The sequence below is a fragment of the Podarcis filfolensis genome (genome assembly GCF_964270895.1).
Source record: "Podarcis filfolensis genome assembly, chromosome: 4".
NCBI lineage: Eukaryota > Metazoa > Chordata > Lepidosauria > Squamata > Lacertidae > Podarcis > Podarcis filfolensis.
This window is the reverse complement of record NC_139607.1, coordinates 21,673,258-21,700,311: the sequence shown is the minus strand read 5'-3', so window position 1 is coordinate 21,700,311 and position 27,054 is coordinate 21,673,258. Positions and strand designations below refer to the sequence as shown.

Sequence of the window (27,054 nt, the reverse complement as noted above, 5' to 3'; positions counted from 1 at the left end):
TGTCTTGCCCATGGTATCAGTCTGTGATGTACACTAAGAGCTTTATTTTAAGGAAATCAGCACATAAAAAGTGCATTTCAGAGAACTTCAGACTGAAACACAAAACAAACAGCCCATGGGGATGCATACCCATTTAAAAGGCTCAGTGCCTATATGGGCTACAGCCCTGCATGCAGTTAAAACCTCTTATATCCTGTTTATTTCAGTGCAGTTTATAATACAATCCTTTACAGAATTGCCTGGGAGTACCGGTACGTTTTGCTCAGTTTGTAGGGACTTTCTTCCAAGCGGACATGTATAGACTCAAACTATTGAGCAACCAATCTTAGTCTATGCACCACAGCTATTGACTTTGTATTGAATTTATGCCCAACAAATCATGTATACTCCTAGTAAACTAATGTGCCTGTTTTGCAGAAATAGCAGAGGTGCCTTTTTAAAATGCCATACATACTGTGTACCTCTATGTTGTTACCATTTTGAGTTAATAGCAGCTGAGGGAATGACAGGATAACAATGCATATGAGGAAAACAATACAGGGAACAGTTAGCACCCACCCACACAAATTTCCACCCAGGGTTGGGATGGTGAGCAAACAAGCAATAATAATAATAATAATAATAATAATAATAATAATAATAATAATAATACAGGGCTTTTTTTTCAGCTGGAACTCAGTTCCGGCCATCTCTGGTGGGCACCACTGCCATTATTAGAGAATAAGGGAGGCATTCATGGTGAGTTCTGGCACCTCTTTTTCTAGAAAAAGAGCACTGTTACTATAGTTCAACTTCTTTTTGCCTAAAGGTCACACAGTGAATTCATGCATAAGATGACTTTTGGGTTTTCCTAGTTCGTATTCTCTTATCGGTTGCACCACAGTCTCAGCCTCCAGCCTCATCAGCAAGGGAAAGTACACAAACCCTGCGTGCCTCAGAGGGGTTTTCCACAAAAGCAGTGTGGCAGGAGGAGGGCTATTCCCACAGAGCAGTTTCTCGTGAGCATAGTCATCCACAGCATTGAGACAGCACAACAGAGAGGATGAATGACGCCAGCTTTGTGAAAAGCAGCATAAGAGCCCGTTTAAGAATTGCTCTCTATAGCCTTTGAGGAAAACGATGCTATGAGAGCGCATGAGGCCAGGGAACGTTGGGTCTTTGGGGGAGAATGTTTTAAGAGAGAGAGAGCAAAGTAATGTCTGTGTGTGAATGTCCTGGGAAGAGAGAGAGGGAAAGGGAAAGAGATAAGAGATGCTTTTTCCCCCCATGCATCCACAGAGGCTAACGTTTTAACAAAAATGTTAATAGGCAATAATCAATAGGATGAAACTTTTCCTCGCTGGGGAAAGCTGCCTCTGTTGATTTCTGTGAGCTGCACTAGATACTGTCTCGGTAGACATGTGGCTTTTTAACACTTAGGAAGCTGCTAACAGTTTCTAAGTGCTGCACATACATTAAACGACAAGACGGTCAGGTGCTGTGCTCTTTGTGGTGCTTAGTTAAACTTGTAAGAAGTTCCTCAGGAGACTTAGTTAATCCTACACCATGTGCGAACAATTTTTGCGAACTTGGAAGCTTGTTTCCACTGAAAAATTTGATGACTATATGAAAGAACTTGGTGTGGGCTTTGCCACCAGGAAGGTGGCTGGTGTTGCGTAGTGTGAAATGAACAATGTTATCTGCACCAGAGTGTATGAGAAAGCATGAAGATAGACTCCTTCCCCTGTGTGGTTAGTGGGACAGTTAGCTGGTTCTGGATGCAGAGCCCCACAAGGCAGTGGCTTTCTCCAAAGAACTGATATTTTATTGATAGAACCGTTCCAAAGAACCTGTATACAGTATTCAACCTAAAAGTATGGTGACTATTCAATAAAGTGCTTAATGATAAAAAAAAGACAAGACAGTCCCTGCCACCCCCTGCCCACAGGCTCACCATTTAATGCAAAGTGGGGGATGCAATGCAGAAGGAAAATCAAAACAAGCCGGGAGCAGTTCCACCTTCACATTGGTCTCCTGCTTGCCATATGATGCAGTGCCTCAGTCTCCCAGGGTAACTTGCAGTCCATTGCTATTTACTCCAGTTCAGTAGTAAAATGTGGGGTTTCCCACGGAAAGCATTAGGGGAAGAAAACAAAAAACCTGCTTGGACACAGAGCTTTAACATGCATTCCTGTGCCAAGGTAACGTAGGACAGGGGCCCCTGAAATTGGCTGATTTCAGTGAGGCTCACTCCTCCTTCCTTGGGCTTGTCCCCTGCCTGCAAGCCAAATTCTGTATAGCGAATTCCTCCACCACTTCTCCACAATACAGTATCTGTAAAATACACAGCACCGTTCACACCAGCAGCCTCTGAATATCTGGGATTGGAGGGCAAGGTTTCCTAGGCAGATTAAAGCCCCAGCACCTCTTTTTCTTTCTTTCTTTCAGGGACACGGGTGGCACTGTGGGTTAAACCACAGAGCCTAGGACTTGCCAATCAGAAGGTTGGTGGTTCAAATCCCCGCGACGGGGGGAGCTCCCGTTGCTCGGTCCCTGCTCCTGCCAACCTAGCAGTTTGAAAGCACATCAAAGTGCAAGTAGATAAATAGGTACCACTCTGGCGGGAAGGTAAACGGCTTTTCCGTGCGCTGCTCTGGTTTGCCAGAAGCGGCTTAGTCATGCTGGCGATATGACCCAGAAGCTGTACGCCGGCTCCCTCAGCCAATAAAGCGAGATGAGCGCTGCAACCCCAGAGTTGGTCACGACTGGACCTAATGGTCAGGGGTCCCTTTACCTTTTAAGCATTGCCGTTGTATCTTTCTCCACAGCAGTACTGTGCACAACACTGTGTACTTCTAGAGATAATATAGTCTGCTATCCTATATGTGAAGGGTAGGAAACATTTAGCCCCCTTGATGTTGTACGCCAGTTCCCTCGGCCAGTAAAGCGAGATGAGCGCCGCAAACCCAGAGTCGGCCACAACTGGACCTAATGGTCAGGGGTCCCTTTACCTTTACCTCTTTTTCTTATACAAATTATCCCTGCAATTGTGTCTGTAGACATATGGTACAGTGAGTGCACCTGGCTGTTAATAACTAGAAGGCTGTTGGTTCGAGCCCACCTAGGGACAGCTATGGGCAGGATTCCTGTGTTGTTAGATGATGACTAGATGATCCTTACGGTCTCTTCCAACTCTATAATTCTATGATTTAGCCATTAAATTCAGAAGACTGCTCACTGAGAGACTGGAGCCATACTCCACCAACCAAGGGGAAGAGAAGCCATGAGACGAGTTATCTAAGGATTAGAAGCTATATTTAGTTCCTCTCTTTATTTCTTCTAAGGCAGGGCTGAGTCACACGGCACTGGGCTTGTGCTGATATAAGGGCTTTCTGTATCCAAGGCATAGTTTGTACACAAGCCTGCAATGAGCTTCATGTGATTTCTTCTGTTTATGTCCAGACTGTGGAGCTCCCTGGGTAACCTTGGGGCAGTCACTAGCTCAAAGGTGCCTGATCTCATACGCCGGAGTTGTGAAGAAGAAAAATGCTGTGTGCCTATATGAAACAATACACTACCCTGAGCTCTTTGGGATAAAAATGGGTGGGATATAAATGCAAATCAATCTATCAATCTCGACTTTTCAGTAGGTACTCACATTTGACTATTCCACTCCCTGCCACCCTTTGGGGGCCTCTGTAAAAAATTGTTGGCATGCATTGAAAGAAAACAACACCTAGGATCTATGAAGTTGCAACTACTTTAATGCATGTAGATAATCAAATGCCATTCTCTCCACATGTCCTTAAGTTATCCATAGTTGTCCTCAAGGTAAGTGAAAAGGTAGCAAGCTTCTCTTGTGCTGCTGTAGGAATTTGTGAAATGCTGACCTCTAGTGGCATTGAAGGAAATTTGATGTGTTGGTCTCTGGCTTTGTACTGAATAGTAGGCAACGCAGTGGATATTTTTAATTAGTGTATGGTTTGCCCTTTATTATGCTTTCGGATATTTAAGGACTTGTTATATGCTGAATGGTGGATAAAAACAAACTGCAGCTCAACTGAGATGAGACTGAGACACTGTTGGTGGGCGGTTCCCTAGACCGAACAGATAGGAAATTGCCTGCTCTTGATGGGGTTACACACCCTCTGAAGGAGCAGGTACACAGCTTTGGGGGGGGGGGTTCATTGCTGTTGCTGGAGACTCAGGTGGCCTTGGTGGTGTTCCATCAGTTTTGGGTGGCGGCCCAGCTTTGCCCCTCTCTGGACAGGAATAGCCTAATTTCTGTCATCTATGCTCTGGTAACCTCTAGATTAGATTACGGCAATGTGTTAGACGTGGGGCTACCTCTGATGACAGTTTGGAAACTGCAGCTGGCGCAGAATTCAGCAGCCAGGTTGCTCGCCATGAAAATCCCTGAAACGAGAAGTAATCGACTATAGAATAAAAAAAAAAAATCAAAAAATAAACTAGAACTAAACAAAGACTTCACGAGATGCCGGCCACAAAACCCATTTCACTGAACTAATCAGTTTCCTCAGAAGGAAATAAAGAAATTATAAGATTTTAAGTGATCTCAAACAAGCTCAAGAGCAGGGCTGAAAATGCTTCCTGGAGTTTACAAAAAAGGTATGAAAACCTCAATGACAAGTTTTAAACATAGCCCTATTTAAGAGAATCCAGCAGTAGTGATAAGAAATTGAGGTTTGAAGTTTCAAACAAACTCAAAAACTTGGTGCGCCTTATGGTCCGGTGTGCCTTATGGAGCGAAAAATACAGTAAACTGCCCTGACCCTGCATTAATCATCTGAGCCCATTTTTCATGTGCCTCCTCCACGAGAGGTCCGGAGGGTGGCAACATGAGAACGGGCCTCCTCTGTGGTGGCTCCTCGCTTGTGGAATGCTTTCCCTAGGGTGGCTTGCCTAGCCCCTTTGTCACATATCTTTAGGCACCACCCCTCCTTTCCCAGGTGTTAAACGATCTATGGCCTTTTAAACTGTGTGCGCGCGTGATGGTTTTATGATGATACGTATTTTTGTATTTCTATGCCTGTGCTCCTCAGATGAAATTCCTCCTCAGGTATGAAATTCACGGCATGTAATGCCTTAAGAGAGAATATTATGAAAATGATATACAGGTGGTACATAACCCCAGTCAAGCTCGCAAAAATATATCACTTGCCCGATAATAAATGCTGGAAATGTAAGGAAGTTGAAGGTACATTCTTTCACCTATGGTGGACGTGCCCAAAGATTAAGGCCTTCTGGGAAATGATTTATAATGAAATGAAAAAGATACTTAAGTATACCTTCCTGAAAAAACCAGAGGCTTTTCTCTTGGGCATAGTCGGCCATTTGGTGCCAAAGAAAGACAGAATTTTCTTTACGTATTTTTGTATTTCTATGCCTGTGCTCCTCAGATGAAGGGTGGTATATTAATTTAATAAATAAAAACAATAATTATTAGACCAAGCTGTGGGAGGGGAGGTTTGGACGAGCTGGGAGGAAATAACAAGGGCGGGGGCAGCGGGGTGGTGGTGGTTTGAAGTGTAAAGACAGGTTTGTCAAGGGGGGAGGGGTTGGGGGAAGGGGTTTGGCAAAGGAATACATACTGTATACATACATATGTGTGCACACACAGTAAGTTTGTATTAGCAAGTGCTTCAATCTTACTACACATTGGGTTGGTAGGATTTCATGCCAGATTTTTTCTCTCTACTTTTTTTTTGGGGGGGGGAAGTCTTACTTTGTTAGTACACTGTAATATTGGGGGAAACTCACAACTTTTAAAGTACCGTACTTTCCTGTTACCCTGTCATTCTTGTATTTTTTTTAAAAAGCAATAATGACTATTTAAGAAAAAGACTCCAATACCATTTATTTTGACACTTTCAGTCTCAGATCTAGTCCTCCAACACAGTATTTCCCACACCTCCTCATCCTTCAGTCATATATTCTGTACCATCTTAGAACCAGCCTTCCTTCCTACTTCTTATTTCTTTCACTCTCACACACCTCTTAGTGGCAGTCTTGGAGTGAGCGTTACATTTTGAAAAATAAAACAGGATTCTATGCTGTTATTGCAATGCGAGTTCCTTTATGAAATGTTTTATGCTGATGACAGACCAACATAGCAAAGTGCATGTAAGAATAAGTTCACAGACGAATCACCACAAGGAGAACTTTGACAATCACCCATATTTAACTCAAACAATATTCTTCCATGGAGTCTGTTCACATTTTCTACTGCGAGTCTCTAAAATGTACTCTTCATTTTGTGGAATCTCCTGTTGGTACTGCAGTATACATTGTCTCCTTGTGTAATCTTGTTTTCTCATCATTGGTAGTTTATTTAATTTGAATTAAAAAATTAAAGAAACTTATCCGTGGTGAGAAGATGGGATTCTTTTTCCATTTACAGCCAGATTGCTCCAATATTTAGATAATGGGTTATAAGCTTACGGCAGCTGATTGGCACCCATCAGTAATACGACTTAAGCCATCAGATCTTCTCATACATGTTCAATGTACTGTGCTTCACTACTAATCCCTATGAAGATGTAGCATGGGAAAATAAATAGGTTGCTCCCTGAGAAATGCCTAGTTAAATAAGCCAACATATCCATTTTCTTCCTTGGTTTGTACTGGAAATAATGTTTACATATTAGATACATATGTATGAACAGGTGATTTGGGCATATGCTTCTAAGTAAACCAAACACAAGTACAGTGGTACCTCGGGTTAAGTACTTAATTCGTTCCGGAGGTCATACTTAACCTGAAACTGTTCTTAACCTGAAGCACCACTTTAGCTAATGGGGCCTCCTGCTGCTGCTGCGCTGCCGGAGCACGATTTCTGTTCTCATCCTGAAGCAAAGTTCTTAACCTGAAGCACTATTTCTGGGTTAGCGGAGTCTGTAACCTGAAGCGTATGTAACCTGAAGCGCATGTAACCCGAGGTACCACTGTATCTGAAAATACTCAGCAGCTCAGATGATAGGTGAGGAAGAGTTCTATCCAGAAGCATAGTTCAGACAGCAACAGTAGCTTTGCAATTTGGATGTGTGCCATTGCGGGTCTAGATACCTCTTCTGCTGCTTTGGCATTTTCCACTTTTGCTCTTGGCCCCATAAATTAGCAATGGAAGAGGCAATCCTAGGGATTTCTGCCTTGTGGGGAAAAGGCAAATTAAAACTTCTTCATCAGACCCAGTTTTGAAAGAAAGAAAATTGCTAAATGTTTACTGGACCCATTAATGACAATTTGAAAAACACATGAAATCCTACTTGTAATGTCCTGTGGCCCAATATTTCAATTCATTTAATGCATTCATCTACCACCTTTTAACACAAGAGTTTCCCAGGTGCTTCATAGGATTCAAACTTGCCCAACTGTATCCCGATTCCAGGCCAAAAGCAAGCAGACATCAGTGGCCTCCCAGTCTGCATTATCCCTATTTGACTAGCATTGTCCTTCAGCCTCACTCCAGGTAACTGGGACTTCCCAAATGGCTCTGTCACTTGCTCAGGTGAGTAGTCCTATTTGCCGAGAGAGTGATTTGGGAGGGCTGTAATTTCCCCCTTTCAATGGACTTCTGGTCCAGCCTAGCAACACATTAATATGGTATTCCTAATAAGTGGAAACAAGTAAGTACCTGCTGTTCAGTATGAAATTATTACATAGAAATCTGTGGCTGGCTCAGAAGACGGCTACTCTATAAAGGTACAATTCACTATTCCTGATTTGGCAAAACAAAACCTCCTGTGTACAGTTACTTCAACTATATATGATTGTAGATGTATGTGATCACCATGCTTTTAAACTCTTCTCCCTTGTTGTTTTTCATTAAGCATAAGCATTTCACAGTTATGGAATATTTATGAGTGTGGTAAGTTAAATGAAAAATATGAAACATTTGTTTTATTGCAGTCTCTATTTTTCTTCTTCCCAGAAAGAAAACCAGCTCTAGAAAATATGTGTACAATCTTTTCCTCACTCCCACAGCAAGAGTGAGCAATATTATAGATCAGATTTGATTTGATTCTGCTCATTCAGAAAGAGAATGTAAGCAAATGTGGGTTAAACTGGAAACAAATGGTTAAAGAAATGAAACATTGCTTTTTGTTCTTATTGCTTATTGTTCTTTGGTAACTGAAAAATCTTTAAATAAAATAATAAAAACATTTTAATCAAGAAATCCCTATCGTGGTCCGTTAAAACCAATTGCCGTACGATAAATTACAAGTAAGATTGTTGATGGTTTTTTCTGAACAGTTGATTTTTTTTTGTCTCACCTGCTTTTACAAATGTTACTTTTGCTATAAATCTTTTTCAGCAAAACACACACCCTAAAAAGTGTGATCCTGAAATTAGATATGCCATAACTACACAGGAGACTGCAAGCAGCAGTCATTGAAACCTGAAAGATCACCAAGATAACGACGTACAGTCGACAAACCGCAGTATCTGAAAAACAAGAGAAACACCATGCAGGCTTATTTGAAAGGAGGGGGCACAGGCATTCTTTGCTTTCACAGTTTTCATTCTATGCTAACAATTGTAATATTCATACTTTTGTTTAACTGTGACTGTGACTGGGATACAGAAGGCTTTAATTGGTTAAAAGGCTACCCAGAAATATTAATCAATTATGGCTCAAAGTTCTGCATCCAACCCTGATATGATGTGGCTACTATAGGCATTTTTTAAATTATTACTTCAAGAAGATTTGAGAAGGGAAGCAGCATTAATTGCTGTGGCATTCAAACAAATTTATTATGGCATAAGCTAGTCTTCAAGGTGGCACGGAACCTTAAAGTCAACAATGTAAAAAGCACTTGTAGATCTAAGCCATGAGTGATCAATCCCAGGCACAGTGAATGTATTAGGCCACCCAAGCATTTTTTTTGCCCTCCCCCTCCCCCAAGACTCGACAGATTTTGGAAGTAATGAAGGCAAAAAGAAAAAAAGTCGACGTAGCACTTGAGTGGGCAGAAAGATTTATAACCAGTCCAGCACCTTGATGGGGATTCCATTTGCCCCTTTCCTGACAATCAGATCGATCGTTTGTTGAGCATGGAAAGAGCCAAGACTCTCTACAGTTGATATGTGCAGGTCAGCCGAGGAGATGGGCGATGTGTACCTATTTACATGTGAGCACACAGACACACAGGAACGCGGGGTGGTCACGACTACTTCTGCCAAGGGTTGGCCAAGGGTGAATGTAGCCCTCGGGTCAATAAAGGCGATCTGATCTGGATCCAGCCCATAGACAGTGTGCATACCTGTAGCCTAGGTGTGGACTGATTTGAGCCAAGATTCGCTGCGACTCATACAGAACATACTCTGAATGCCAGTACTCAGTCACAGAAAACAAAACAATGCCTTGCAGCATGGACACAGTTCCTGAGTAATCACAAGTAGCTCACATCTGTCTGGCATTAGGATGCAAAGATTCCACCTAAAATGCATAAGCTTTAGCCCTGGTACTTCTTTCTTGGTTAAGATATAGAGCAAAGCACATACCAACATGCGTAGCCTTCAACCTTTCAGACAGGGACTCATCTTTAACCCAGTACTTGCCCTCCCTTCTTCTTTCCCTTTTAAAAAGTGACAAGAGGCAACAATAGTTGTGTCCGTGGTGCAACCTATTTTCAGTTAAAACCCACCAGCAGAATACCAATGATACATTATTTCTATCTAGTGTTCTATGCCTGATCCATGTTTTCTTAGACACCTGAGATATTATGAAAAAAAAAATGTGGTGAGTGCAATGTTACCAAACTAGTTCATTTTTATTTCTCCATTCCCATATTTTGAGTGAATTATAACCATTTTTTATTAGATGTATATGGTCAATCTACTGTGACTTGCCAATATTGCTCTTACTTTTTTTAATATCCCTGTTTAGCTACATGGATGACTTAAAGGTTGAGAAAGGTAGAATGGAGATTAACATTTTTCATAAATGTTAACAGACTCCTCTGAACAAGAACATCACAGTCCTCTTTCTCCCTTTAATGAAATCACATGGCTAAGTAATTCTTCACATTTCTTAAAGCTGTGATGAAGGAGATGAAAGAAACGTTCAAAAACGTTAAAGATCAGAAAAAGGAAAGTGATGCAAGATTGGAAAGCCTGTATTTTTTTGCAAAAAGAGCCATAGTACACGCTTTTTTGTTTCCTCCTGTTCCTAGTTATTAGGAATGGTAAAATATTTTATGCTGATTTTGTGTTGTTGTTGGGTGTTTTTTTGGGGGGAGGGAAACCACAGAATTTGTCAAAATAAATATTTGGACGATTGAAAGTACTCTTCAAGTGCAATCTGGCCAGTACAAATCACCATTCAAGAGTCTGATATTTCCAGTCCCATCCATCATTTCTGCTCTGATATGTCACATGTGAAGAGTCAGCTTATTCTTCTGGATTTAGACATTCAGAAGTCTATCCAGTAAATGGCTGAAGTCTTCTTCTGGGCAGCACACCAAACGTGAAAAGTCAAATCCTTCGTGCAGGCACCACTCAGTGCTGGAGCAGAAAGTTGGTGGCTACGTTAAGGTCATTATTTGAAGCCCTCAAAGCTTCCAGAGCATCCAGTCGGGAAAATCCCATTTCCATGAGCCGTGCGACCTTGCAGAAAAGGAAAGAGACAAAAAGAGGTCTTTATCTGGAATTTCAGCTAAGCAGCCAAGATAACTGCATGCTTTAAAAAAGGGTTAAGAATAGGTAAATGGCTGCCTCATGGGAAGAAACCACTCTGTAGCTCCTTGTCCAATGTCCATGCCTGTGTTAAACCGGTTTCTGGAGGCTGATGCTGGGAAAAGGAGGGGTCTTATCTAATGTGATCTGGGGCTTTTCACTGTTAGTAACAAGGGAAGGGAGGCACTGAGGTGGTTACCACACCACCAGAAAAGTGTGAGAACCCAGCCTTAGTTTTCAGGTCTTTTCTCTTCAGTGTTACGTTCTGAGACAGTGAGATTTTCACATGGAGTGGTTGCCCCACCCACCCTGGTTTAAACTGAAGCTATTGCCCAGGGGTCAGCAAATTTCTTCCGCAGGGGGCCGGTCCACCGTCCCTCAGACCATGTGGTGGGCCGGACTATACTTTGAAGAAAAAAATAAAAATAAATGAATTCTTATGCCCCACAAATAACCCAGAGATGCATTTTAAATAAAAGCACACATTCTACTCATGTAAAAACACGCTGATTCCTGGACCATCCGTGGGCCGGATTTAGAAGGTGATTGGGCTGGATTCAGCCCCCGGGCCTTAGGTTGCCTACCCCTGTAATCCTATCAGAGAAGTGTATTGCCTCAAAAAGAGAACATGTGGATTTGGTTTCAGAGATGCACTGTATGAAAATCTTGAAATTGGAGGAAACACTGTTTAAAATAAGGTTATCCACAGCTTGGAATCTACTTCCTTATCACAATAAAGCTGTCATTATCCAAGTTCTCAGTTGGAAGCAAATGTAAAACCATGTTGGACGGTACTATATAAGGACTCGCTGAATGCCTTTTCTCTTTTAAAAAATGTGTCACGGGTGTGCTACCTGTATTTCCAAAGAACATTTAATGAGGCCCTTAACTAAACCCGCTGTAAACAAAGTTGTCAATTTAACACGCACAGTTCCAGCTACAATGCTCATAACAAAAGGAAGAAGGGCCATTGGCTTTTGATGAACCGTGTGCATTTAATTGCAGTTATTCAGGGAGTGCTGTTGCTGTTAAGATCTAGATGGGCCTGCTGCTTTGCATGGTGGAATGGACATGTTTAAATCAGAAAACAAATTTCTAAATGAATCAACATTTCCAGACTGATGGCATGAGTACTTTTAAAGAACAGAGAATGATCAGTATTTGTCACAGTCCTGATTTTCATTTTTTCTTACGCAGTTATAGAAATGAATCAGAGAGACAGGTGAGTCAGGGAACCCCCACGCTAGCTCATCAACTGCCATTTGGCTCCTGGCCTGCTTTTCTTTCCACCAATGGCCACCTACCAAGCAGTGAGCCCGCCCACCCCACCCCACCATCCAGGGTCTCCGCTGGGTCCAAGTGCTACTCGGCTCCCACTCCTCCTAAAATTGTCTCATGCAATTCCAATCTTTGGCCTGTACACGTTCAAGTCTAATGCTTGTAAGAAAGGAAAGAAAGGCCATTGTACCTTTTGTTGTTCAGCTGTGTGTGCGCACTTCTGTGTCCTACACGTGCTACGCGAAACCTGCGTCATGTGGCTGACGGGAACCACAGTGGGAAGAGACAATGCAAAATTCCCATAATCAACTCTCTATTCTCTATTCTCTGATTGGGTACTCTACGGTGCTAGGAAGGGAGCATGGAAAGCTATAGAAGTGACCTTAATTAAGCAGAATTGTGTAATACGCCACATAACCATGTTGGCTCTCCCCATCACCAGCACAACCACACATATCCTTACCTGTTCTTCAGAAACTTCAGCCGGAGGTAGCACCTCAGGTTCTGTCTGGTGATTATCCTGATAGTTTGCATTCCGTCGATGGCGTAAAGGAGGAAAGAGACGATTCCAGTTGATCATTCCACCCTGCAAACAAATATCCCCAAAATTGCTATTGTTTAAACACAAAACTGGCAAAACGAATGTTATGACTGAAGAGGCAATCAATCTCTGCCACACAAAATGAAGCATTACATGGTTTGAGACCAGGATATTAAAGGACTGCCTGTTTCCATATCAACCTGTCTATACCATGTCATCTTTTTTGGAGGCCCCACTATGCGTCCCACTAGATCAGGGATCAGCAAACTTTTTCAGCAGGGGTCCAGTCCACTGTCCCTCAGACCTTGTGGGGGGCCGGACTACATTGGGGGAGGGAGAATGAATTCCTATGCCCCACAAATAACCCAGAGATGCCTTTTGAATAAAAGCACACATTCTATTCAGGTAAAATCACCAGGCAGGCCCCACAAATAACCCAGAGGTCCATTTTAAATAAAAGTGCACATTCTACTCATGTAAAAACACGCTGATTCCTGGACCATCCGTGGGCCGGATTTAGAAGGCGATTGGGCTGGATCCAGCCCCCGGGCCTTAGTTTATCTACCCATGCGCCAGATTCAGAAGCATGACTGCGAGGCAGGGTATTTTCTATTGTGGCACCCAGCCTGTGGAACCCTCCCTAGAGAGAGGTTGGCTGGATTCTTGCAGTTAAGCTTCATGTGTATGAGTGGAACTTTATTATTATTATTAATTCACAGACCTTTTAGTATGTGGATTAAATCTGTATCCGTTTCTTTTATTGCACTCTTGGTTTTCATGTAGAAAATTGATTTTAATCATTCACAGTGTTGCTATTGTTAACTTGTTGTATTTTCTTTTGTAAACCGCTTCGAATTTATTTTACAGTGGTACCTCAGGTTAAGTACTTAATTCGTTCCGGAGGTCCGTACTTAACCTGAAACTGTTCTTAACCTGGAGCACGATTTCTGTTCTCATCCTGAAGCAAAGTTCTTAACCTGAAGCACTATTTCTGGGTTAGTGGAGTCTGTAACCTGAAGCGTATGTAACCTGAAGCGTATGTAACCCGAGGTACCACTGTATAATGAAAAATGGGGAAGAAAAAATAAATACATGAAGACTGGTCAGAAAACTTGTAAGAATGATGTAAAATGTACCTCAAAATAAACCTTGTGTTCTGAAAGTAGTTTATCATCCCTAACAGCCAATGGTAATTCCCATCCTAAGGTTGACTCATGTTTGTCCCAGTGTCAAACATTCCATTCCATGTTGTTTCAGCTTGTTCTATACTGGAGAGCTGGCATGCAATATGAGACAAAATTCCCATTGTTTTGACCATTACATGTAAAGTGAGCAGTGTTTGAAAGTGGGATAGAATAACTAGGAGCCAAATGGCTCCTGGGACCTGGGTTGTGGGCACCAAAACAGAATGCCTAGTCACCGTTTGGGAGGAGGGGGTCAGCAATACTTTTTATTTATAATTTTGATAAGCATGAACTAATACACTGAGGTCCTGCTCCGAGGGCCTTCCGGTGGTTCCCTCACTGCAAGAAGTGAGGTTACAGGCAGAGGGCCTTCTTGGTATTGGCACCTGCCCTGTGAAATGCCCTCCCATCAGATGTCAAGGGAATAAACAACTATCTGACTTGCACCCAAAGCCACAGTTATTTGTAAGATAAAGTGACTAACTACTACTACTACCACCATCACCACTACTACTGTTACTAATAATAATAGCAGTCTTTTAGCTCTTCCCTGGTCATTCTGTTGAAGTGCTGTGCTAAGCCACAATTTGACTTAAGTGTGTTGTCCAAACCTAGGGCTCATTTAGCTTCCGCCAGACAAACCATAAGTTGTAACCAAGGTTTGGCCTATGGTATACAGCTCATGGCTTGTCTAGCAAAGCTAAGCCCTGTCTGATTCCTTATGTTCCACCTCAATCATTAACAGACTCTAATGGGGGACTGAGGTTTGGTTGATCATCACCAGGATCTAAGACTTCATTGTGGTGTGGTAAGCCCTGCCCTGTGACCCCCCCCCCTTCAGACATCTTTTGAAAACTTTTCTTTTCACAGGCACTTACAATATGATTTTTTTAATTTTAAAAAATCAGTTTTTTTGATGTTTTAAATGTGTTTATGGATATTGTCTGGGGACTGCCATCAGAACAGAGGAGGAAGCCAGGGGGCTACAGAGAGCCAGCAGTGGAGAAAGCCACACCTCCAGTGGAGCAGAGTGGGAAGGGGGGAGCCAAGCGAGGGGAGGGATCGAAGATGCTACTGAGAGCCCAAGCGCCTCACCTAGCCTGGCTGGCCAGGAGGCAGACATGCCATTTCCGTCGCCCAGCTTACGCAGAGGGATGAAACGTAAGGAGTGAAGGTGGAGATTTGGGGTGTCTAAGTTATTACGGTGGGGGAGAAACCGGAAGGGGCCACTCCTGGAATCTGCAAGCGACTAAGACGGACATGAACTTTGTGTTTCTGCACTGTATATAGTTTGCACCAATAAAACCTGCAAAAGACAGGTCGGAGTCCTGCCTGGTTACTCACGAACAACCACCACCAGCACCTGACAGATATCTTTGTTGATTTTTATTGGTGTATATTGTATTCTGTCTTGCTATATTTTTATGAATGCGTGGATTATAAATTCATTCATTCATTCATTCATTCATAAATAAGCAAGCAAGCTCAGGTTCAGATGGCAAGCTAAGGCAAAATCATGGCTTAGATCAGTGCAGCAGCAAAACGATCAAGGAGGAGCAAAATGGCCACAACCTCCTCTCTGAGAGCCTACGCATGCGACACCACGATTTTGTTGGGCATTATGTGCAAATAAGGGCACTAGGGTTGTTTTAAGAGCCTGTTTACTAGAAATAAATCTGAAGCAACTTCTACCTAGGTGGCACCAGCAATTCCTTTCCCTTCTTTAGCAAATTTGACCTCATTAAAAGTTGCTATGTCCATTTTTTTTCCAGATTTGCAAGCAAGCAGGCGTATTCGACCCTTTTCTTACCTTAACTCTTCCTGTTATTTTTAGCATCTGCATCACTGAACTGGCACCTGACTTCCACTAGTGGCAAGTTCTGGTCTACATTAGTTAGAAGGTCCTTGAAAAATATTTGATTATTTTTAAGAACTTACGTTTTAATTATTCCCCATGGTGTGCGTATGTATATCTCAGAGGCAGACTGGGTTTATTCTCCCTTCCTCTCAGATTTGTGGCAAGATTCCTTCCTTTCCTGTTTCTATAGGAATGTGGTTTCCTTCCTGCTGAGCCTATCAGTCGTGTTTCTCAGCAAGGTTCCTTCTTAAAAGGAATCTATTTTTGTCTACTTTGATTGTTTTTTTTTTCCTTTGGGTGGTGATTTTTCTTCCCTCTGCTGTCTAATGGCTTGTCTGAATTAAAAAGTAACTTAATGTTCCTTTTCAGCCTTTTAAAAAATGGATGGCCTAATCTTAAAACTTGCTTCGCCTTATTTGTAGACTCACATAATCCTAACTATGGCACATGCCACAGGGGGACAAAACATGGTTGCCATCATGTCAGCATCACCAGGGCCTTAGGTTGGCAGATATGACAAAATAAAGTTTCAGAGTGCCCACTTTGTACATCACAGAGTTAATTGCTTACCATTAATGCACCTATCTAGGCTGTTCTGTTCTTTTTTACTAACACGGGGGGGAGGGGGGACGACCCATAATTCTCTGCTGGGTGTTCTGTCTGAGCTAGTGATCGTACAGTGGTACCTTGGGTTAAGTACTTAATTCATTCCAGAGGTCCGTTCTTAACCTGAAGCATCACTTTAGCTAATGGGGCCTCTTGCTGCTGCCGTGCCGCTGGAACACGATTTCTGTTCTCATCCTGAAGCAAAGTTCTTAACCGGAGGTACTATTTCTGGGTTAGTGGAGTCTGTAACCTGAAGCGTATGTAACCTGAAGCGTATGTAACCCGAGGTACCACTGCACCACTCCGAACAAACCACAACGCAACCCAAAGTTTGTTCTTGGCTCACCATTAATAGTGTGCTTAAAGTGAAACAAACCCTAATCTCTAGTTCAGCTGTGAGTGGCTCATGCATGGTAAACGGTTAACTATGGTTTACTAGGATGTGCAAACACAGCCATTGTCATTTAGTGCTCTCCATCTTTGAAACGGACGCGGGTGGCGCTGTGGGTAAAACCTCAGCGCCTAGGGCTTGCCGATCGCATGGTCGGCGGTTCGAATCCCCGCGGCGGGGTGAGCTCCCGTCTTCGGTCCCAGCTCCTGCCCACCTAGTAGTTTGAAAGCACTCCTAAGTGCAAGTAGATAAATAGGTACCGCTTTATAGCGGGAAGGTAAACGGCGTTTCCGTGTGCTGCGCTGGTGCTGGCTCGCCAGAGCAGCTTCGTCACGCTGGCCACGTGACCCGGAAGTGTCTCTGGACAGCGCTGGCCCCCGGCCTCTTAAGTGAGACGGGCGCACAACCCTAGAGACGGACACAACTGGCCCGTATGGGCAGGGGTACCTTTACCTTTATCTTTGAAACAGAAATAATAGTGACCTAATGCATAGAGCTTTGAGAGGATATGAGATAAATATTACTGAAGTTGCACTAAAATAATTAGGAATAGTTATGCTAACAGTGTGGTATATTAGCGCCAGGTTACTGGAGGGTGTTACGTACATTACAATTTAATGAACACTCCCTCCCCCCAAAGTAAGAAAGACTTGAACACCCCTCCCCCGTGTTCTTGTGTCTGTCTGTCTCTCTCCACCCCATTCAGATAGCCCAAAAATAACTTGCAAATGAGCAGCACAGAAACCTCTGTTCTCTTAAGTTCAATTAGTGCCTTTCTATTTTCTCTACTGTGAAGAACAGCTGGTTGATTTGGAGCTTTAATAGCCTGCCTCATTTCAAAAATTCCAGCAGCTTTCAGAGATGAGTAAAATTACAAGTCATTAGTAAAGATGAGCAAAATCAGTTCCTATCGCTCTCTGCAGCTGTGCGGAATTAACGAAAGACGAATAGCCCTCTTCTTTAGCAGTGAGAAAAAGAGACTACATAAAGGCTGCAATCCTACATGCTGCTCTGAGGAAAAGACCCACTGAACACAATGGGTCTTACTTCTGAGGAAAGATGCACAGGTCTGTGCTGTAAATATACTAATTCCGTTCTTACCTCTGTCACCTTTTTCTTTATAGCTCTATGAAGATTTTTATGAGTTGGTAAGCAGGTGATTTTTTAAAATAGTTTTTTTTAGAGAGAACTGTTAAGAACAGCAGTTGCCTTTCTTTCCAGGGAGATTACTGTCCCCTCATCCTGTGCATTACTGATTTCAGGAACTCTATTAGTTCACCAGATTTTTAACTGCATTGGTTAATTTTATGTATTTCTGCATTATGGGCTTGTGTTTTCCAAGAAAGTAGGGTAGGAATCAAATGATTTAATCATTAATCTTGATGAAGGGTGGTATATACATTTAATAAATAATAATAAGTAATAAAATTAAAAATATAATATAGGACTAACATATATTAACTTCACTTCAACTGTCTAACCTTCTGAGAGGCAAAAAGCCCCCTAGAATAAAATTTGCTTTACAAATATCTTTAAAATGAGGAGGGGGGGAAGAGAAAATGGCCAGTTAAGTTTCTTCAGACAAATAATTCCAAAATGTGTGTGCCCCAGCTAAGATAGTCTTACATCTATGAACAGACAATCTTAAATTGCAAAAGAAGAGAAGGCAGGTCGTGTCATATTATCATTTTAGCAAGTTATAGGTAAAGGGACCCCTGACCATTAGGTCCAGTCGTGACTGACTCTGGGGTTGCGGTGCTCATCTCGCTTTATTGGCCGAGGGAACTGGCATACAGCTTCCGGGTCATGCGGCCAGCATGACTAAGCCGCTTCTGGCGAACCAGAGCAGCGCATGGAAACAGTTATTTGAGTCTAAAAACAAATAAGGAACAATTTGAACCCAGAAGTTCTCAACTTGCCTCTGCCTTGAACTCTTTGAAAAGCCTCTATCTCTTAGCCTCTTACAGGGTTGATGTAAGATTTCCTGAGATAATGTAAGTCAAGTGCACGCCCTTTACCCAAAGAACATAGGGCGGGTTACGTAAAAGATTAAAAAAGTGTAAGAACTACAGAACCTAAAATCACCGGAAAGACAGCAGTGCACCAACACAGTACATCGGGTAGAGTCAGCTAAAACCTCAACTCCACGAAAGCCTGGGCAACAAGGTGCATTTGCTGACCTGCTGCTTAAAGATGGACCATGTTTGTGCAAGACGCATCTCAGTGCAAGATGTCGTTTAAACAGGATACTATACAAATCCAAACCATTTGTTCTTATTATTGAGACATCAAATGCTCCCCTTCCTGTGCCTGTGAAACATCCTCCAAACTGTGACCTTCATTTACCATCATACAATCAGTTAATATAAAAGAAACAAGAGTAGGAGGAATATTTGAGAAACTGATTTTATCGCTGGCATGCTCAGCTAAGGCACCTCAGGTGACAGAGTTGTCAGCCTGGGGTACTGCTGTTAAGTCAGGCATTAAGAAAAAACACTTCCCACATCTCCCTTGCCCTACGATGGCTTAGCGATGACTCTAGAAAGGGGCATGATATCGATGGGAAAGAAGAACAAAAACGGGATAACGGTGCTAAAGAAAAAAGAACAAACTTGTGGCCATTAACTCGTTCTTGTTATTTTTCTACACATAAGTTAGTAATGGAAGAAAATATTGTTATAACAAAACAAAACAAAACAAAACAAAAATTGGTCACATGACTGCTCCAACCGACAGTAAAGCTAAAGAGACCCCTGACCATTAGGTCCAGTCACAGATGACTCTGGGGTTGCAACGCCCATCTCACTTTATTGGCCGAGGGAGCCGGCGTACAGCTTCTGGGTCATGTGGCCAGCCTGACTAAGCCGTTTCTGGCGAACCAGAGCAGCGCACGGAAACCACCGGAGCGGTACCTATTTATCTACTTGCATTTTGACGTGCTTTCGAACTGCTAGGTTGGCAGGAGCAGGGACCGAGCAACGGGAGTTCACCCTGTTGCGGGGATTCGAACCACCGACCTTCTGATCGGCAGCACCACCCGTGTCCCTCCAACCGACAGTAGGTTGGCACAAAAAGATGTTGAGCCAGTTCGCACATCATGATAAGTCGTAGTTAAAATAAACAATGGTTTGATGCTCCTACAACTACACTTGTTCACATGTAATGGGCTTAGCATTACATGTGAACAAGTGCTCACAGTTCATTTCCCTCAAAGAAGCCACAAGTCCTAGGTGAAGAAACACCCTTGGTTTCTGCTCATGCTTTGTTAGGAGGGAAACAAAACACAAGAGCTTGTTCACACATAATGCTAAGCCCGTGCTGCAGTTTGTTTCCTCCTGGCTGGGGAAAGGCAGGAGGAAGCAAAGTGGGCGTGATTGAGCAGCATGTTTTATTTTCAAAAACAGTTTAATGTGTCATGTGCACCAGACCATTATGCATCAGTTCCTAAGGAAAGGGTGACGGCTCTCTGAATAAGGCAACAGATATTCATGAACCTTAAGTCTCAAGACTGTGGAAAGAACTCCTCAAATCTCTTCTTCAGATTAAAATAGGGGAAAACCCTAATAACAGACTTCCAACCAGGAGCTTTGAACAGCTGTCTGCATCTCACTAACCTTTTGTAGAGCCTTCCTAGATCATGAAGCCAACCAGATTTTATTCTTAAGTGTGCTACTCACATTTTCCCAAATTCACCATGAGTAACATAATGGCCAGTCACCACACCATAGGCCCGGAATGGGGAAGAGACATTGTGCAGCTGGATTTGCTCCTCTATTTGAAAATTTAACAAATGAGGGCAAATATATGCTTTAGCATTAGATAGGAGCATGGATCCCTTAGCGAACAAAGAAAAAAATAGGGATATGCTTGGACAACAATATTCACTTCAGGCACTGATTAGGTCTGGTTTGGACTGATTGGGCCTGAATCCCAGTTTGAAAAATCCAACACTTCACGTTTCCCCATTCACTATTATGAGGAAATAACAAAACAGCTATAACATTCTTCTGTTAGGCAGAATTGAATGAAACCTACAGGTATAATAGTACCTCTTTTTGGGCTGATGCTGCCTGCCAAAATGCAGAAATGTAAGTCCAGGAAATCAGAGGAAAAGCTCCTGAATTTTTAATTCCAAACATCTACTTTTGTCTCTTCATCACCACTTGTTATGCCCTCTTTTCAGTTTTCTAAACAAAGAAGCCCCCAAAACAATCTCTTTATCATTCTGGTTCCCATTTTCTGTGCTTTTTCAAACTCTATGATATACTTTTGAGACTGGATGATACCATATGCTGCCATGCCATGGATTTATATATTTACAAAGCAACCTGGTAAAGCCAAGATGGAAAGTGTCTGATCCCTGTTTTTATTTCGAACCAAACACAAAGCTTGGGAACAGATTGATCATATGACCTTTGTCTAAAAAACAAACACTGTTGAACCAGCTTTTCCAACCTAACTTAAAGCTTATATATCTCACAATAGAAATGCAGACAGATTGTTAACCAATAATGGAAGAATACTGACAATGTTTATAGAGGGAGAAAATAAATCAACCAATTTAAACACCCTGCCAGAGTTTCACAAATATTCCTTCATGTTAAAGGGGTTGTGTGCAGTTGCTATGGCAATCTTACTTTTCATATCCCTGCTTTCATTTAGATCTTGGTTCCTACTGGAAAGAACACTGTTGGTCAAGACAGTCAGTGGGAAGGAGAACGTTGGGAAATTGAGCAAATTAAAGAAGAAGGGGCCTCGGGAAATGTATTTGTAAGGGGAAGTGTGTAGGCGGTTTCACCACCTTGATAGCAAGCATTGCAGAAGACACTGCCCTCAAAAAAGTTTATGCAAACCTATCAATTCTGGCAGCTTCTCCAGGATATAGACTGACCCACTGAAGGCACAAATTTCCCTCCAAGTTTGGGCTAGTCAAGAAGATGTGGGTCTTGCTCATGCCCCCTCTCTGAATGTCATGCCACTTATATCAAGAGATGACAGATAACAGGAGAGGGTTCTCAGTCCATATTGGCCCAATATCATGCAATGGGGAAAGAAAAATTAAGCACCATCAATGTGAATTGTGCACAATAAAGTGGAAATGAATAACGGAGAGGTCATTGTACTTTGACCCGTTCTTAATGCATAGTTGATCGCATCTACGGAACGTGATTATTACGCTCTTTTAAGTTTCCTATATCAATCATTAGTAATTGTTTTAAGTCTTATTATATTAATCATTGGTTATAATTTAATTAGGAGGTCTTCATGCCTGCCTAGTCCTGTGCTCCCTTTCCCAGCCTTTAATCTATTGGTGATTAATGCAACCTTTGCTTTGTACTTGTGTTGACCAATCAGCAATAAGCACATATGTGGCAATGCTGTAATATTCAATAAAAGGGACTCCCCGAGACTTGCTCGAGTGATGCCTCCCAGATGACACTCGCTATCTGTCTGTCGTTATTTCAACCCAACAACAACTGTGGTATCTGCAGGCCATACGCAATCAAGTTGAATATATGTTGCTGGTCATGTTTTTGGGTGTACTTATATTTGCATAAGGTATTCAGACCTATTAACTTTTTATCATATGTTTCTTATATGTTTCAATTAGTCTTAATCCTTCTACCTCTTTGAATGAGGGAAAGGGGGGGGAAATCATTAAAGAACTGAGAAAGTCCACTTAGGGGGCCCTCTCCACCACTTTCTGCAGGGTCAAGGGACACTTGGAGAATGCTTGGTGGGGCCCCTAGCTATTCTTCTCCAACAATGCCCCTTGCTACATCATAGGGTGGATTCATTTCAGAGGGACTACCGGGTGTGGGGTGCACAGAATCAACTAGAGGCCAGCCACTGAGAGGAGCTCTGCTATATAGCCCCCTCCCCAAATGTCCACAAACCTTTGCCCCCTGAAATAGTCACCCCTAGTTTCACTACCTCTTTTTGCACCTGGCGTGCCAAATTTCAAATCCAAAGCTTAGAAAAGCAGCCCTTCAGCTCAGCCCTAAATATAGATATATCTAAGTACCTATAAGGGATGCGGATGGCGCTGTGGGTTAAACCACAGAGCCTAGGACTTGCCGATCAGAAGATCGGCAATTCGAATCCCCGTGATGGGGTGAGCTCCCGTTGCTCGGTCCCTGCTCCTGCCAACCTAGCAATTCGAAAGCACATCAAAGTGCAAGTAGATAAATAGGTACCGCTCCGGCGGGAAGGTAAACGGCGTTTCCGTGCACTGCTCTGGTTTGCCAGAAGCGGCTTAGTCATGCTGGCCACATGACCCGGAAGCTGTACGCCGGCTCCCTCGGCCAATAAAGCGAGATGAGCGACGCAACCCCAGAGTCGGCCACGACTGGACCTAATGGTCAGGGGTCCCTTTACCTTTTAAGTACCTATAGCCCTGTAGTCCCAAGTCCAGCCTCTAGGAGGAAAAGATGTTCTGCCAAGGACTGGGAGACCCTACCACCGCCACCACCCTCTGCCACATCCCTACAAAACCCACACATTTCTGGGGAGTCTTGGGGCAGGGAAAGGGGACATTGTGAGAGGTACTTCTCAAGTATCCTTGAAGGTTTGCAATGGTTTCAAATGCATAGAAAGCCTTGACTCGTTTGGGGGCTGCTTAGCATCCCTTGATCTAGATAAAACAAATTACGCTCTACAAATAAGCTAAATCCCCCAGGCAATATATTTTCTTTACCTGCTGCTGTCTTTGATGCCTCATCTGGGCAAACTGAGACATCAAGATTTGCCTATCCAATAGCTCCATTCTTTGTTGCCTCTGTATGTCCACAGTTGCTCCCATTCCAACGCTTATCTCACTGGATGGCTCCACAGATGAGAAAATTGGTTCAAGAGTCCAAGCAAATATTCTTGCCACACCACTGGGTACACAAAGTACATGGTACACTTTTAGCACACTGCTGCTGTAGCACATTCCAGAAATCTGAAAGCAAAAATAATCAACAATTCTTAATATGCAGTTTTAAGAATGCCAATTGACTAGCAAAGTTTGGATAACATTTATCTGACCAATTAGCTTTAATGACACATCATTACCTCATAACTGGATATGAATTTCAAAAGGTTATTTTTAATGTGAAAGCAAAACTCCAAAGATGACGAATTCTGTCTCACACATGGTTCCAGATTTTACTGAAGCACAAGTATATCACAAAAAATATGGTTCTGGCAAGTAATACAAAGAAGAACCAACTATTTGAATAACTGTCCAACTAAATGTGGGCAGGCAAGATGAGAAATTAGGAGGGAAGTTAGTTATCTATTCCACAGCAGACTCTACTTGGGAACTTCACAAGGAAAATGTTTACAAATGGCACAAATCACCCATTTCTCTATGCAAAGACAACAACAGGCCCCACTTGCTCTAGAAAAGGTAATTTTCCTCCATCTAAGTCATAACTGTTTAATCATTACAACATAGCAAAGAAAGAAGTTACATCATCCAACAGGTTAATAATATTGCTTGTCCAAATTAATAAATTTATGCCTGGTTTTTACTACAATTACATTATTTTCTTATCTTAAATCAGACGGATGTTTTTAGAAACTAATACATGCCTCAAGAATATTTTGGGGGGATGAAAAGGGTATGGGAGATGGCAGATATAGATGGGAAAATTTCAAGTCAGGGTGACAGTTTATTTACCTGCTGAAAATTCCAGCAATTCAGAGATTGGCCCCTCTTTGGCAATATCACCATTGCCTATGTGTCATGGGTATTCACAGCATAAGTTTTTTTCTGCTTGTAACTGCAACTAAGCTACCCACTTGGCCAGATGAGTGGATATTTGCCTCAAGAAAACAGAAACATTGGTATTGGCAAAAGGGCCAGGATCTTTTGTTAAGCAAGTGCCTTAACTGTTGTGCTTTAGGACAGGAAAGTCTGTTTTCTCCTGGAACAAATACTATAAGAGTAGAGATGAGCAGCCTCTTTCTTCCACTCATTTTGTCCATGTGTAAGATGCAACCAGCACAAGAGCAGCATGCACTTTTCTCTTCTCAGAAGAGATACGATCTTACACATATAACACATTGTGGGGAGAGGCATAGCTCGTGTCTGAGACAGTGTTCATTTCCTCCTTGGAGTCTAATGTGGCATGATGAAGATGCATCACATTCACTCCCAACTCTACTTTGGTAAAAAGAGAAAATAATTGCAGTGTGTGTGTGTGTGTGTGTGTGTGTGTGTGTGTGTGTGTGTTGATGTTGCCTAAGATCCACCAGTTAGCTATCCCTGTAGGAAACTAAGAGAGATATTTAACTGTCACATATGCTGATACCGTGCAACATCAGTACTGATGTATCTATACTGGTGTAAAATGTCTTAAAATCACAAAAGGAGATGGTGCATTATACCTATTTCCATTTGCCCTATCAAGCATTTATGCGTATTTAGTGGTGTCTCACTTGTTTTTTTACTTTCTTTGACACTCAGAACTTCCTCTTCTGCTAGTTCATAAGTTACCACCTGAGAAGCTTGACACAGGCAAATTCAAGCTGTTTTTCTTTCTATAAAAAACTGTTTTTCTTCTGACTTAAAAATAAGATGGACTGTGTGAGGATCTTTGTACAGTTCAATTGCTTTCTAATGAACTCTATTACAGCATTATCCCGGAATCTTAATGCACAAACTAAAAAGGTTGCAAGGATATATATTCACGCAAGAGCCTAACCAATTAATTAGTCAGCAAGCTAAATGAGGTGGAGTCATATTTTGTATTCTCTCCAGGGTTTACTTATGTTTTTAAAGAGTAGCTAAACTGTCCTAGAGCAGAGATCAATATTGTTATGGTGTAAGCAGAGGACCCTTCGCATTGTGCATAAAATCTGGCACACGATTTTAACAAGCCTCTTCTTTTTCCCTTGGATTAGCATTGTCAAATGTCCTCATTTGAAATACACATCACTGTCTAGTGGTCTGCACCCTCCCATCGCAACACTAAACCACAAAGAAAAAAGGAAGTGGCTGTGGCTTTGTTTTCACTTCCGATAAATCAAACAGACATTCTGTGCTGACATGCTATAGGACAGAGATGCCCATTTGCACCCCTTTTGCTTAAATGGAAGATTTAACAATTCAGCTAGAATCATCCACATTCCACTGAGCATGAAAAAGGGAAGAAGTAATGAATGACAGCCAAAACCCGTTGCCAGGCATGTGAAACAAGACTGTCCCATCATTTTCTTCTGCCTTCTTCCCTTTGCCTTCTGTGAGCAAACGTCAGGAAGCCAAGGGACAATTTCATTACTCTAAGTTTCCAGCACATTCATCATGACTCACAAACACTTTCCAGTTTAGGATAGTACTTAAGCAACACCATATTGGCCCCAAACAAAAGTTCTGCAGTACAGCTAATTTGAAAACAAGTGCTGTTTTGAAATACTGACGATCGATGTGAAATCAAAGGCTGGCATATGGCTCAAGAGGCAGGTGGACTCCAGATGTTTTGGGACTACAACTCCCACCATCCCTAGCTAACAGGACCAGCGGCCAGGGATGATGGGAATTGTAGTCCCAAAACATTTGAAGGGCCAAGGTTGCCTCTGGCTGCTCCAGAACAAAACCTCCTCACACTTTACATTTCAGCCTGACTCCCTACCTAACTCCCAACCTCTCCAACCAACACCTCCCACTCAACTCAACTCAGCTCAACTCACTCTCACCCTCCAAAGCCTCTCCTTTTAAACTCTCCCTCCTGGAACCACAGCCAATCAGAGGCTGCCGTTCTTTAACCATTTGCTGGCAGGAGATAAAAATAAAAAGCCCTATGCCTGGGCTAAGGGTACAGGTCCTCTTATGAATCTGTAGCTGAACAGGAAACAGAGAGCAGGAATAAATCAGCAGTAGTCACAATGGAAACATGTAAAAAGGATTTGTATTGGGACTGGCCCGTTTAACTTGCTTATAAAATGGTGTTGAGTTACGCAGGGGTGAGCAGTGTGGTTTGCTGATGACCTCAAATGATTCAAGGTGGAAAGAAAAAGGCGACTGCTGAGATTCCCAAAATGATTTCTCCGAACTTGGGGAGTAGGCAATAAAATGACAAACACAGTTCAAAGTAAGAGTACAACGAAATACAGTGGGGCAAATATCCTAACTTCGTATGTACACTAATGGAGTCTGAGCTGATGGTGACCAACAAGGAAACCGACCTTGGTTGTCCTGGGTGGGTAGCCAATAAAATCAAATCGCAGCAGCTGCGAAAAATGTGAATCCCACCCGAGCATTAGCAAAGCAACTGAAAATGAAACTCCCAATACCACAATGCCTTTATACCAGGAGTGGCAAACCTCTGGCCTAAGGGCCAGATGTATCCTGCAGCCCCGCCCAACATCTGGCTTGTAGTCTCTTCCCCTTGCCCCCTCCCCACAACTAAATTAAGCTTTAAAAAAAGCTTCCATTGGTGCCAGTGGCAGGATTATTAAAAGTCTCGCTGCAGCTGCGGTGGATCTTTCAGGGGTGGTGGTGTCACAGGTAGGGAGGGGGGACTTAACCCTC

At 42.5% G+C, this 27,054-nt stretch overlaps 1 protein-coding gene across 1 annotated transcript in view; it reads right to left on the bottom strand.

Annotated features, from left to right (window-relative positions):
- Positions 1 to 8,735: 8,735 nt before the first annotated feature.
- UBAC2 (UBA domain containing 2) overlaps positions 8,736 to 27,054 on the bottom strand; it is a 78,999-nt gene continuing 60,680 nt past the window's right edge. The window contains exons 7-9 of the mRNA XM_083610972.1: positions 23,233 to 23,478; positions 12,419 to 12,541; positions 8,736 to 10,608 (exon numbers count right to left, since the gene is read on the bottom strand). Of these exons, the coding sequence (XP_083467098.1) occupies positions 10,501 to 10,608; positions 12,419 to 12,541; positions 23,233 to 23,478 (477 nt within the window). The 3' untranslated portion in view covers positions 8,736 to 10,500. The remainder of the gene's footprint in view (positions 10,609 to 12,418; positions 12,542 to 23,232; positions 23,479 to 27,054) is intronic.